At 41.0% G+C, this 13,849-nt stretch overlaps 1 protein-coding gene across 1 annotated transcript; it reads left to right on the top strand.

Annotated features, from left to right (window-relative positions):
* Positions 1 to 492: 492 nt before the first annotated feature.
* E2F5 (E2F transcription factor 5, p130-binding) lies at positions 493 to 10,096 on the top strand (the record flags this gene model as incomplete). The annotated part of the gene is made up of 8 exons (XM_010018744.1): positions 493 to 602; positions 1,821 to 1,979; positions 3,251 to 3,297; positions 4,746 to 4,810; positions 6,436 to 6,703; positions 7,416 to 7,616; positions 8,004 to 8,045; positions 9,369 to 10,096. Coding segments are annotated over 8 exons (1,002 nt in total), but the record flags the coding sequence as incomplete, so codon positions are not given.
* Positions 10,097 to 13,849: the final 3,753 nt, after the last annotated feature.

A 13,849-nucleotide genomic window follows, 5' to 3' on the forward strand; every position in this document is an offset into this window, starting at 1 on the left:
TAGCTCTCCTTCAGCTGCCTTGTGAAACTACAGCCCTGTCGTTTCCTGTTCCGGAACAGTTTAATCCAAACAAAGACTGCAGTACCTCCAGTGTCAGCAGAAGGAATGATTAACTTAACACGTTGGATTCAGAGGTTTGCTTCGCTGCAGGGTGTTGCTATCTGCCTTCCCTACTCTATCCTACCATCCGAAAAGAGCAGTGCAAGCTCCTCTGTGCAGTTCAATAGCATGTGCTCCAAATATCAAACAGAGTTTTTGCAACACATGTAAACTCTCCTCTCTGTCAAGGGTAGGCCTGCTGGCCTTCAAAGAGGTGACTCCTCTCCGCGTGCTCTGTAGCCCTACATGTAGAACTTTTGAATTCAAGATTGAGCTCTTGAACTGAACCTTCTCCCTTCAGAATGACATTAGTGGGCATTTTTCCAAGGGAATGGCTTAACTGTCTTCTGCTCTCAGCATGCAAGTTGCTGATATTTGTTGTTCTCTTGACAGGCTGCTGATACCCTTGCTGTGAGGCAGAAGAGAAGGATCTATGATATCACCAACGTTCTGGAGGGGATTGATCTCATTGAGAAGAAGTCAAAAAACAGCATTCAGTGGAAGTAAGCCATGACAGTCTTGCAAATTTTCACGTGTTCAAGAGCCACAAAAATTGCCTTTTTCCACTTTCTCTGACTAAATATGACACCGTAAAATTAATGTTATGCTCATCAATCACCAATACAGCATTTTAGAATTACAGCAAAGTTGCAAATGAACTTTAATGGTCTTTAACTTGCATCTTTGATACATAAAATCAAGTTTAAAGCGTACAAAAGAGAATCTTTCAGAAAAACTTGTAGTGCTACTTTATAGCTGGCATTTGTAATTGAGTAAATTTACTATAGGTGAATCTGGGAGGGGTATTGGGGGGACACTGTCTCGACCTACCTACCCTCCTGTAGCCTGTGCCTATTTTTTCTTGGGTCACGGAAGGTGGAAGCTCAAGCTAAGAGTTAGAGGTAAAGAAGAAAGGGCCTGCAAACCAGCTCCAATGCGGGAAAAAACTACATTCCAAAAGAAAAGAAATTTCAGTTAAGGGGAATTCTAAATTTGATCTGATTTTTTTCTGTTAAAGCACTGCTGGGAGGGTAAACACACATTTCCTTCTGTCCTGGGTTCAGCTACATCAGTCATTTTTCTCCTTCTCAGTAGCTGGTGCAGGGCTGTGGTTTTGACTTTCAGTCTGGGAACAACGCTGATAACACCGATGTTTTTAGTTGTTGCTCAGTAATGTTTACTCTGACCAAGGACTTTCTCAGTCTCATGCTCTGCCAGGGAGGAGGGGAAGCCAGGAGGAAGCAGAGACAGGACACCTGACCCAAACTGGCCAAAGGGGTATTCCATACCACAGCACATCATGCCCAGTATAGAAACTGGGGGGAGTTACCCGGAAGGCCCAGATCGCTGCTTGGGTCGGGGTGGGTATCAATCGGGCGGGTGGTGAGCGCTTGTGTCCTCTCCCCTTGTTATTCCTCTTATCATTATTATTGGTAGCAGTAGTGGTTTGTATTATACCTTAGTTACTGGAGAGCTGTTATCTCAACCCGTGGGAGTTACATTCCTCTGATTCTCCTCCCCATCCCCCTGTGAGTGGGGGGAGGAAGGAGTGAGCGAGCAGCTGCGTGCTTCTGAGTTACCGGCTGGGCTTAAACCATGACACCATTTTATTGAATATTAGTGGATTTTCAAAATGTTGAAAGTAGTGTTAAGGAATTGTCTTTGCATGTTTGCTTTAGATTTTTCATGTGTGGTTTCATGAACCCTTATACCTTTTTAAGAGGAGTAGGTGCTGGCTGCAATACAAAAGAAGTCATAGACAGGCTGAGGTATCTGGAAGCTGAAATTGAAGATCTAGAGCTAAAAGAAAAAGAATTGGATCAGCAGAAACTGTGGCTTCAGCAAAGTATCAAGAATGTCATGGATGATTCTACAAACAACCAATATCCTTTTAAATTAATTCTGTGCATTGTGGAACTAGAGTTAAAGCAGCAGTTAAAGCGTAGGTAATGGATAAGGTATAACGTGGTCCATTTTATCTAGAAGCAAGGAAAGGCAAATACTTTTTTCAGGGTTTTGTTCAAAAAGGAAGAAAAATACAAATCTTATTTATATGACTTTTTAACTTCTGTGACTGTATGATTGGTAACCTGAATAAAATTTGGCACATACATGTGAGTGTGTGTATATGTATGCGGCAGTAATTTTTAAATCTATAGTATAATCCCAGTGTCTTACTTAAAATGAATTGTACTGCTTTTTGGCACTTGAATTTATACTTTCTTACCAGTGCTTTATGTAACTCTTTGGTTTTTTGGGGTTTTGTTGTTGGGGTTTTTTTTTTGTGTTGCTTCCTTCTTGTGAAAAGATTAATCTATCACCCAAAGACAAATTGAGTTGAAAAAGTCGTGAAGCTTGTTGGGTTTGATGCAAGAAAAAATCCTGCATGTGAATAGTCCATGAGCAGAGAGTTCCAGCTTCATTGCTTGTAACCATGTGTTTAGCTGTCTTGCAAGACACCAGCAAAACAGGCACCTGAGATTGGAAGCAGGAAAGTGCCCTTCTTAACTACAGCACAGTGACAAGTACTTTTGAGTTGCTTTACAGAAACCGTTCCTGTAAAATGGTTCTTGTAGCAAAAGAGATGGAAGTTAGATGTTAGGAGAAACTTTCATTTGGGAGAGCTAGCACTGGAATTGACCCCCCAGGGATGTGGTAGAAATCCATCTCTGGAGGTTTTCCATAAGAGGGAGGCAAATGTCTGTTTGGAATGTCTTTAACAATTATTGATCCTACCTTGAGGCAGGGAAATGAGATGGCAGGTACTCTCTCAAGTCCCCTCTGGCAGTATTTTTGTGTGATTCTGGGAAGTCGTGTTATGTACTTGAATTCTGTAGTGTCAAGTTAGTGGGGTAGATGGTATTCTTCCGAACAGGATTTTACATGTTCTTCTTTTTTAGAAGAATCTCTTCTCATTCAACCTACGCAACTTTTTTCTTTTTGTATTTTCTTTACAGGTACTGATTTTTTTTGTCCCTTAAAAGACAGAACTCTGCTATTTTTAACTAGCCATTCTGAAAGCAAAAAAATCATGTCTTGACTACACCTCTGAGCAAGTGTATAGGTTTGGCTTAGCATGGACAAACTTCTTTTAGACGGCAACAAATACTAGTTTTGTGTAGCTTTAAGAAAAATATTCCTTGACATAAATTATGTTCTCGTATGTCACCCATGAAGATATCTGCAACTGCTTCAATGGTAAGTTGCTGCTAGGCTGTGTTTCTTAAAGTGAGGGATTTCCTGACTTTCCTCCTGAAAACTAACTTGCTAATTAACCTGCTTTTTCCCTGAAAGTATTTTGAATTTAGAAGTACTTAATAGTGATCAGTACTAAGTAGATGTCTCTCATGATGTTCATGACTAGCATGTTCTAGCATTTTTCTAGTTGTAGTCACTAGACTGTATGGAATGGAAGCTCAGCTGGTTTTGGAGTACTGGTTTCAGATGTCTTTTTCTGTATTCACACTTCGCAGCAGCTTGTCTCAGGCCATTAATGGAACCAGGGACAGGACACGCTGGTCCAACACACCAGAAAGACCAGGCAGGTCCAAATGTCATAACATTTTCTGGTGGCCGCCATGGCAAAAGGGAGCTTCCGATGATGCTCAGTGATGAAGTTCAGTGATGAAGTTCAGTGGTGGAGCATTGCTACTAAATCAAAAGGATTCCTTCTGAACAGGATGTTTGAAGAAGTTGCCAAGAGTTTGTGACAGAAGTTACTTCCTTTGACATCCTTTTTTGATCCTGGGGCACCCAAGGGAAGATTGCTGTTCAGCCTTCAGCTAGGCTTAGAACATCGCCTCTTTGCCACAGGGAAGAAGGACTTGTTTTTGAATAAAAATACAAGATTAGACAACTACTGCAGAGTTTAACAAAAATGAGCTGTTACTAAAAACAGTTAGTCATTACAAAATGTGCAGGCACTTAGTACACTGGTCACATAGTACTTCTGTAAGTGTCTCTTAGGAAGCAAAGAAAAGCATTATTCCAAGTTGTGGACAAAGGGGAAATGACATGCACGTAGGAGAATGACCTGCAGTGCAATGCAGGTAGTGCCAGTGCTCTTGGTGTAATTGTGATCTCCTGACTTTAACCACCGTGGTTTAGTGTGCTTTGTAAGCCACAGGTGAGCTTGGTAGCCAGCTGATACATCCCAGTTGTATGTGCTGCAGAAGCTTTAAGCTTAGATGCTTGGAAGTGCTTAAAACAATCATTAGTACCTTTTCTTCCTTCTATTAAATCTCTCTGTACTACCGCCATTCTTCAAAGCCATGAAGTGAGCTGGACCAGAGAGCTGGTTTAGCTGAAAAAGAAGCTCATTACATACTTTCACCTCGCTTTACATATACAACGAGGAGATTTGGAACAGTAACAAACAGGTAAAGGACGTGGTAAACCTTGTACTGCTATGAGAAAAGATTTTTGCAGCTATGGTTTAAGTATTGGAACTTTGTGATTTATATTATGCAAAGACTTTGGATTTTACAGGGACTATGCAGGTCCCACAACAAGTTTATTTATGCTATAATCATGCAGTATTACAAGTGGCCTTGGAGAATTACCATATCTCATTTGAGTGGATAGCATGCAAGACTTAAGGAAAATATGCACACTTAACCCTTTCTTAAATATTGCTATTTAACCAGGAGACACACTTCTAGCAATTCAAGCTCCTTGTGGTACACAGTTAGAAGTACCTATACCCGAAATGGTATGTACTGGTTTCTTGTTTGCCTAAGTGTTCCAGAGGGACGGTGGAAAAGAAGAGCTACATTAGAGCAAAGGATTTATCTCTGTCTGTGTGCAGGAGGGGAAAAAAATAAAAACTAAGATTGTTTCAGTTGCAAAGGGAGAGGCCAGGTGGGGAAAAGTGGGTTTTGTACACCTAGATAGATTAACAGAAACTCCATCTTGTATTAAAACCAAGATATAATAGTGGGCTGCTTTGTCCTCTGTTCTCTCTTGCTTTTAAATGTTGCAACTTTCCAAATTAGGCGTAATTGTCATGAATTGCTTTAAGAGGTTATTAGCAGTGACTCTTGCGTGTCAAATTTCTCTGTATTGTTAGAACAGAACTCTTATGAAAAAGCCATTTATATTTAGCAGTAGGTTTAGTTTAGATTTAGTTTATGTTTAGCCTCATGGTACTAGACTGGATAAGCAAACTACAGTCTCCCTTTAGCTTAAAGGCTTAAATGGGCAAGATTAAAATAGGAGGTTAATTACTTACCTCTGTCCATCTTTAATTTTTTTTGTTGCATAATTGGGAGAGAGCATTGTATGAAGCATGATAGCCACTATGCTTGTAGAAGGCTAAATTCACCTCAGAAGTTTGACAAGCCTGTTTTAGTGAGGCTAAGCACAGTCTACTATGGTAAAAGCATCCAAAGCTAGAACAATTAAGCTGATCAGTGTCCATCTTTGTCCAACTCTGCTGAAATCAGTTCAGGCAATGGTAAGGTTCTCTGTGGCACCAAAGTTACCAGCTGTGATGTTTTTTCTTTAGGGTTTTTTTGGCTTTTTATTGAGGACTAAACCAGCCGATCTTAGTCTTGGTCACCAGATTCAATGCTTTCTGCTTTGGTTCCCCTTCTCCAAGGCTCCTTTCCCACTTTTCTCATTTTCTTTAGAACATGTGTGCTGAAAAGCAATTTGCTGCATGAGCCACTGTGGAGTCGGTGGTCTCACTGAGGCTGTGCTAGGGGAAGCCAGTCTTAGCTGTGTTGCTTCAGTAACTTGCCCAAAAGAAAGCCTGGCAAATCAGCTAAGAAATTGTTTCTCCTGACTCATGATCCTGTGTTCACTCAGTCTGGGTGAGATAACCAGCTGGTTTAGGATGCTTGGTCCCAACCAGCATCATTCTGAAGCTCCATTTAAAAGGAAGAAACATAAATGTACAGAAATCATTGTTTATCATTGGCATTACTGGTAAGATGTAGCCTTGCTGTAAGTCTCATGTAAATAGAATTCAGTATTTCATTAAGCACTTAATAGAATTGTATTTTTGTGTCCTCTGCAGCTGTGTTCAGGTCAGGTAAGTACATTACAGGTTTGTAATTTGGTTTGTGTTTTGTTTTCTGATAGATCAGATGTATTAGTTTTAACTTCCCCACCCCACCCCCCCCGAGCACGACTTGGTTAAGTTTTTGCTAATTCTGAGCTCTTCTTGGTGATGTAACTAGAAGAGCGCTGTGTTTATCTTCTGTGTCAGTTTCAGAATTCTGTTCAAACATCTTCATTACTTTCTGTGGGAAGTAACTCTGTGCAGTTACTGTTACATTTTGTAAAGTTAAGAGTTCTCAAGGAATAATAACTCACAATATACCACCTTTACAGGGACAGAACGGACAGAAGAAATACCAGATCAATCTTAAAAGTAGTTCAGGACCTATCCATGTGCTGCTTATAAATAAAGAATCAAGCTTCTCCAAGCCCATGGTGTTTCCAGTTCCTCTACCCGATGACCTCGCACAGCCCCCATCACCGCCTGCAGCTCCAGGAACTCTGCTTAAACCTGCTACAGCTCCTGAGAATCCACCAGAAGAACGTGTCCTGAACCAAGCACAAGAGTTGCCACAAGCATCGGTTGTGGACACGCCATCAGGTGGGTCCAGGGTTTTTCTACCTCACATGGGTGGGGAGAGGGGAGGAACAGGGGGGAAAGGAGAAAAACGGTGCTAGATGAAGGAAAATATCAAGAATTTGCATAATGTAGCAGCTGTCTGTTAAACTACCCCAAGGGCTTACTGAGAGCTCCGAAGAGGTTACAGAGAAGCCTCTTCCTCTTCTGTCTGGCGAAACAGATTCTTCCCTCGTAGCTGATCATCTTATACCAAACAGGTTTTGGATGTGATCCTGTTAATTATTCTGAGGTGCTTCTCCAGAATGCAGTGTGGAAGGAAATTGCCAGCCTCTGACGGAGGATATGATTTGAACATGTACCTTTTAATGAGACAGATTATACAGGCACCAGTTCCAGCTTTTGTGCCACAAGGTCACTTCCATTCTTCCACATAGCCACAGTGAGAGACTGAATATCAGGTATATTTTTCATAATAATAGGAGGGTAATAGGAAAAGATTTAAGAAAATGCTGTCAGTGTCACACCCTGCATTTCTGATGGGTCCTGATTAACCTTTATTTATTAACCTTCAATTAATTAACAATTAATTAAACTGTGACTTTGGAAGGGGGAGACTTCTCCCGCCTCATCCCAGACATTTGCCATGTTTGCCTCAAAAGACAAAGCCGTGTACAGGCATTCTGTGTTCCCTTCTACCGCAGCAGATTCGTAACGTGCCTGTCTGTTTTTGCAGACGGCAGCACAGAGCAGAAGAGTGCAAACCCAGCAGCTCCTTACTCCAGCCTTCCAGAGTCAGTGTTGTACTCCAGCCTTGCAGGCGATGTCGCCCAAGCTACAGCTAGTTCTAACGACTACCAGGGCTTGCTGCCCCTGGATGTTAACTGTATTCTCAAGGCAAACTCATTCGACTTGGCAAAGATGGAGGAGCCCACAGGTAGGAAGCAATAGTTACTGCTTAAATGTTTTTATTAGTTTCCTAAGGCTTTCTTTGTGACCAAGTTAACAATGAGTTACACAGTGGAAATAACAGGCTTCTGTTTATCTCCTAATGAAGCCATTGAGCCAGCTCTGGGTAGCAAACTCACTGTGAGCAAAGTACTTTTCTCTGCCACCAAATAAGTTTCATGTTGTACACAGCTCTAGGGCTGAAAGGCGTCAGTGGGAGAAATGTATTGGGGAAAAACTGAGGGATACAAAGGTAAATACATTTTACATATTGCCACAGCTCCTACACAGCACATGAGCCATACTTTGCAGTTCAGTGTTTTAATGCAGAGGATATGTATTGACTTCCATAAACACATGCTCCTGTCTTTCACAGGGATTGGTGGGGATCTTATTGATGAACTCATGTCTTCTGACGGTAAGTATTTAGCATCTTTTCTAATAATTACAAGTAGCAGCATGGGTTTTGTGTGAAAGACACTCTTAGTAGGTGTTAAATCTGATGCCAAGAGTCAGTATGATACTACTTCTCTCCCCTGTAATGCCTCTTCTATCTTTTGTCATTCTTGTCTTTGCTCCCCTTTCCATTCCCTGCAACAGTGCTTTTTAACAAACAAAACAGTTGTTTTTTAACAATCAAAATATGAAAGTCTTAATCCAGCAAGCACTTGCATGCATGAGTAACCCACCAGTCCTTAATTCAGGAACAAGGAAAGAAGAGGCTGACTACTGGAGTGCTGTCTTAAAAAATAGATCTGGTTTAATTCTGTTCTGCTTAAGGCTTCCTGCAGGTGCTTTGAATAAGCATTTTGGAACATACTGACATGCCTGCATTCAGACTAGTAGATAGCAGCTGTGGTACCCATTTCTGCTTTTGCACCTTGGTGGCTGTATGAGTGCAGAACTGAACCACAGCTAGTGAGTTACGTGCTCCCAGCCTCTCTGCTCCATCTCACTGAGGTGCCAAGCAAAGAGGTGGACTCAGCTGGCATCGTTTCTCTTGCCCTCTGCTGTGTAAGCAGCCTCTGCCTTTCAAGCAGACAACATCAGGGCTTATCCAGAAAGAACCATGTAATCATAAGGTCTGAGGGACAAGATGGGATTATGCCAATACATGGCTAAAATGGACATAGTCTTTGCTTATAGAGCAGATACAGCATGCCTAGCTCCTCTGCACTAGGTTAGTGCTCCCTGAGGTACAGCATGAGCGCTGGCGTTTCTCTTCTTGCATTCCCTCCCCAAAGATGGCTTCAAGTCCATGCTTGAAACGCAGTGCACAGAAAAACTGCTAGCCTCCTTTTTTTTTTTTTGTAAAATAGGGATAATTGTAACTTCCTTACTTAAAATGATAAATACTTGAAGGCTGATAATAGGCAATACTGTAAGAAGGTGAAGGAATATAAATATGAATGATGGCTTTCAGATGAAAGTTCCAAAAGCTACTCAGGAACTCCTTTGCTGCACAAGGAGAAATTAAGTCCACGTTCCACAGGTATCACTCAATTCCAGGAAATTCACTTAAAATACTAAGCAAAACATGTCAACATGTCACTGCCTTAGTTTGAATGAAGGTAGTACAGGTATTCACAGTATGTATCTTAGCATGCTTGTCAGATTATCAAGACTATTTTAATTATTAAGACTAACCCTGATACTGGTGATGACAACCATACTGAATTATGAGATAGGGCTGATATTCCAAAAGTGTTTTAACTTAAACTAAACTATTCCTGCTTTACAGTTTTTCCTCTCTTACGACTCTCTCCTACTCCCGGAGATGACTACAACTTTAACCTGGATGATAATGAAGGAGTCTGTGATCTCTTTGATGTGCAGATACTAAATTATTAGATATTGTGTCAACCAGACTACTTATCTACCTCTAACTATAACATCCTAGACTTCTTCATAACCTAAGTATTTGAATAATGAATGTATAATGTCTTAGTTCACTGACTCTGGGAGTATATTTCCTTTTGCTTCCTTTAACTACTTCACAAAACAAATTTAACAACAAGAAGGGGCTTTTATCAAAAATTCTGGCACGTTTTTTCACCTGTGTGTCCTATGTGTTATCCAATTATTTGGAGTTTTCTTTAGTGAGAAAAGTGAACATGTTTTATAGCCTTTTGATCATTTTTTCAAAAATGATTAGGCTTCTTGCTCACAATTAACAGCGTTTTCCTTGAAGCTTTACTGCCTAGAAGCTTTCTATATCTTAACCTTTCAAACAATTTTGAAGCTTTCACTGCCAAGCTTAGAAGTGAAGGACATCAACTCGAGTTATGCTAAATTGTTTCAGTGAACCAATTTTGTGAAGTGCCTTCTGTTTTAGCACTTTAAGTTTCTCACACTGACTTCTGACATTCCACTTTCCTAGATAATAGGAAAGTCTGTTTGTAGTTTGTATTAAAAGTGTGCCAATACTTGTATATTAACAAGATTTTTTAATAAAATTGTACAAACAAAGCTATGAGTATTAGTGATCTTCATTTCTTGCAATCCTTTCATTGTCCATTACGCATCACAACTGAGATAATAGGCTTGTGGCAGCATCCACGTTTACTGGTTCCTCTTCCATATTTGTGGAAACCTGAAAAAAAACCCACCAAGTTTTGGTTTAAAGTAGAAAGCAATTTCTTTTTACTCTGTTTGGGGAAAAAAACACACTAATAAATACCTGTTGTCTAGAATATTAGTCTGTCTTTATATTTAGGCTAGTATTGCAGTAATAATTCAATAATTCGGAGGAAACCAGGATTCACTAAACCTGACAGAGCAGCATACTTCATGCTGCAGGAGAAAGACAAAACATCATGCCAGTACTGTAATATACATGGCCAAATGGAAATAGGCTCAGCTTTTAGCTCAGAAGTGCTCTTGACAACACTCTTGCAACTTTGGAGAAAACACTATTACAGCCCGAGCGCTCAAATTCAGTGTTATGCCACGTACAGCCCTACGGGCACAGGAGCAGTGGTATAGTCTGAATTCCTGCCCATATGCAATAACAAGCAAGCAGGGACAGGGCCACCGGCACCAAGTGCCCTGAAACACTTGCTCAGCCTCATCCTGTGCTGGCAGCACTGTCACTTAAGTTTACTTTTTCCCTTCAGTCTCTCCTTAAGGTATTTGACACTAGTTTTGTCGCTCCCAGCCATACAGAAACTTGATCACCCCAGGCACAGTAAATAACACTCAACTCATGCCTACTTCTCACAGCAGCTGGATGGATTCGTCTGTACCTCATCCCAGCCCACTGCTTTCTCTCTCCCTCAAACCATGCCGAGACCATCAGAGTCACATACAGAGGAGCTTGTAAGCAATTAAATTCTGTGAATTATTTCTTGCACAAGACTGCACATAGCCCTGTTTAACGGACTAGACAAAGGAACACAAGTGAAACACTGTCTCAAGTGCCACAGGCAAGAGCTCTACTACAGAAATGGCTTGCTCAAGCATTGATACTTCCGATGAGGGGATAGGAAGGCTTAGGAATTGGGAACAGAGAGAGGCAGAGCTGTTTGGTTCAAAGCACTATCAGGTGCTTCAGGTAGGGGACAACAAGGTTTATCCTTACTTTCTGTGTCTAGTCATGTTGCAAAGTAAGTCTCAAAACAAGGGGCTGGAGCCGGAGTTAACTTTAAAAAAAAATCAATTAAAAACCAGAAAATAATTTAAAAATACGTTTTTGGAAGCATGCTTCAGGTTGGCTACCCACCCTCTTCTCTCTTTACTTTGGTAGTTATATAGCATTTGAATATGCTAACCAGATTTCAACATTACCATACCACTGAAATTAATAAAGCTGGTCTTACATCTTTAAAGCAACTGCATGAATTGCCTGCAGTGTTAAGAGCCAGAATATAGTGCTTTGAATATGTACATTCCTTTCATTTCTCTCCTCAGACTTTTACAAAGGGAAGTTACCTGATGACTCTTCTCAGGTTCTGCTGCTGTGCCTTTTGATATCTGCTGTATTTCTTTCTGGACTTCAGCAAATGCTTTATTTATTGTGTTAACTTTCTCAGCATTCTTAATGTTTATCTGGGAAGAAAAAAAATACATTGGTATTTTTAACAGAAATTCCATTGACATGTGAAACTTCACCATTTTTGTACAACTGTTACACAGCAAATCTTATATATCTTCCAGAATTACTTTTTAGTAGGTTTATCTGTTACGCATTTATATCATGTACTCATGTACTACTAATGTTCTAATAAGCTGAAAATTATGAAAGCGGTTAAACTTGTTCTATTGGAAATGGAACCCATAGTGATCCAGAAACAGGACACCGAGAAAATGAAAGCCAGGGTGCAGACAGGCCCTGTGATGCCACCCTCGGCTCCTCTTAGCTGGACTGGAGTTCCAGGAAAGGTTTCTTCCTGCATTTGCATGGTGGGTTAACCCTGGCTGGACACCAGGTGTCCACCAAAGCCACACTATCACTCCCCTCCTCAGCTGGGCAGGGGAGAGAATATATAATGAAAGGCTCGTGGGTCAAGATAAGGACAGGGAGAGGTCACTCACCAGTTACCATCACGGGCAAGACAGAGTCGACTTGGGGAAAAATTAATTTTATTTATTAATTTATTACATTACAAATGTTCCAGAACCACGCTCATACATCTTCAGGCAACCCCATGTTTCAGGATACCTACTGCTGTTCCAAAGGCTACCCCTGTAGTTTACCTCTCAGCAATTTACGCAGGCAGAAACAAACCGTGAATGGTGACACGTATTCATTTTGCTTTCAAAGCTTTCACAATTTCAGAGCATGTATTCGATTCCATTTATTCTGAGTGACCAAGAGAACCAGTAGTAAGAGAGCAGTGGCAAGAGGCTGATAAAACAAGCCTACTCAGGTTAGCACTTCAATTCATAATGAATTGGAATCTGACACAAGAAATACAGACTTGGCTCCTAGCTCAGATCAGTGGATGGGACTGTGGGCAACACAATTCACAAAGATATCAGGGCTTGTTACCGTTTTCCAGCTTCACAGAAGTGCCGAAACAATCCAGTCAGTTTTAATACCTGATAATCTGCAGAAAGAGGCTCTATAGGTAGCCTATGTATCTATATCAGAAGTTGTTTGGGCTTTTATCTATTAAAGAAGAAACCTATTTTAACAAATTTTTCTGAGCATCTTCCTGTACTGGTTAATGGTAACTAAATCCCCAAAGGCTTAATGAATTAAAGAATACAGCTTCAAACACACAGAATAAAATTTTACTCCTAATAAGCTACTGGCTTTTCATGAATATGTTTTTTAAACCTGTTTCTTTCTTTATTATACAGAACCCTCTAGACTAGGTGGAGATGTGATGCCATCAACATGAAATTGTTTTATTTCCAAAGTTTGTTACATTCCAGTCTGTCTACCACATGAATTTGTCAGGTGGCTTTAGCTTACAGGAGAAAATATGAAAAGGCCTTTTTTCAGGGCTGCTGTTTTAACTTGGTTTGCCCAGTACACAGCAACTGAATCTAATGGGAACAATAAGCCACTAACTTTCTGCTTGTATTATCAGGTGCCCTTCCAGAAGCAGCAGCTGAACTCTCAGCAGATCACACAGCTCAGGCTGGAGGCAGTTTCTAAGCAGCAGATACGCTATAATCACTTGCCAGTTAACAAGAGGAAGACTCCTGCTTAGATCATCCCCCATCCCTCTTGCCCTGCATTGCTCCCAGCCACACGGCTCACTCCCTCATTCCCCTGCGCTGTGGTGCTCTCCAGAATCAAAAATGGCAGAGTATTATTTTTGCTTGTTTACTTTTGCATTGCTTGAGTGAATTAAACCAGCTGACAGAAGGGTCTGCAGAGCATCACAGCCCATCTAAGGTGCAACGAGGGGGCAAAGAATTAAGACTGAAGCATATGGCAGTGTGTGCTTGTAGATTTCTTCATTACATCTCCTGACATGGTTTTACTTGACACCTGAGACAACAAACAGGTACGGGATCTGAAAAGGCTCTGTCCTTTCTGGTTCCTCCCCTTCCCCCAATGTTTCTCTTGACTCATTCATAATGAAGTTTGTCCACCTCACCAACCCAGCACAGAAAAACGCAAAATGCCTTTTTACTTGCTTTTGCTGCTAATTCAGCAAGTTGAATCACCTAGTACATGATGAGCTCCAGAGCCAGCATCAAGGAGAGCTGTGGGTGCAGCACCCGCAGCCTAGTGAAAGGGGCTGGTGTCAGGAATGTGCCAGAAGG

This window comes from Nestor notabilis, unplaced genomic scaffold (assembly GCF_000696875.1).
Source record: "Nestor notabilis isolate BGI_N333 unplaced genomic scaffold, ASM69687v1 scaffold24707, whole genome shotgun sequence".
Lineage (NCBI taxonomy): Eukaryota > Metazoa > Chordata > Aves > Psittaciformes > Psittacidae > Nestor > Nestor notabilis.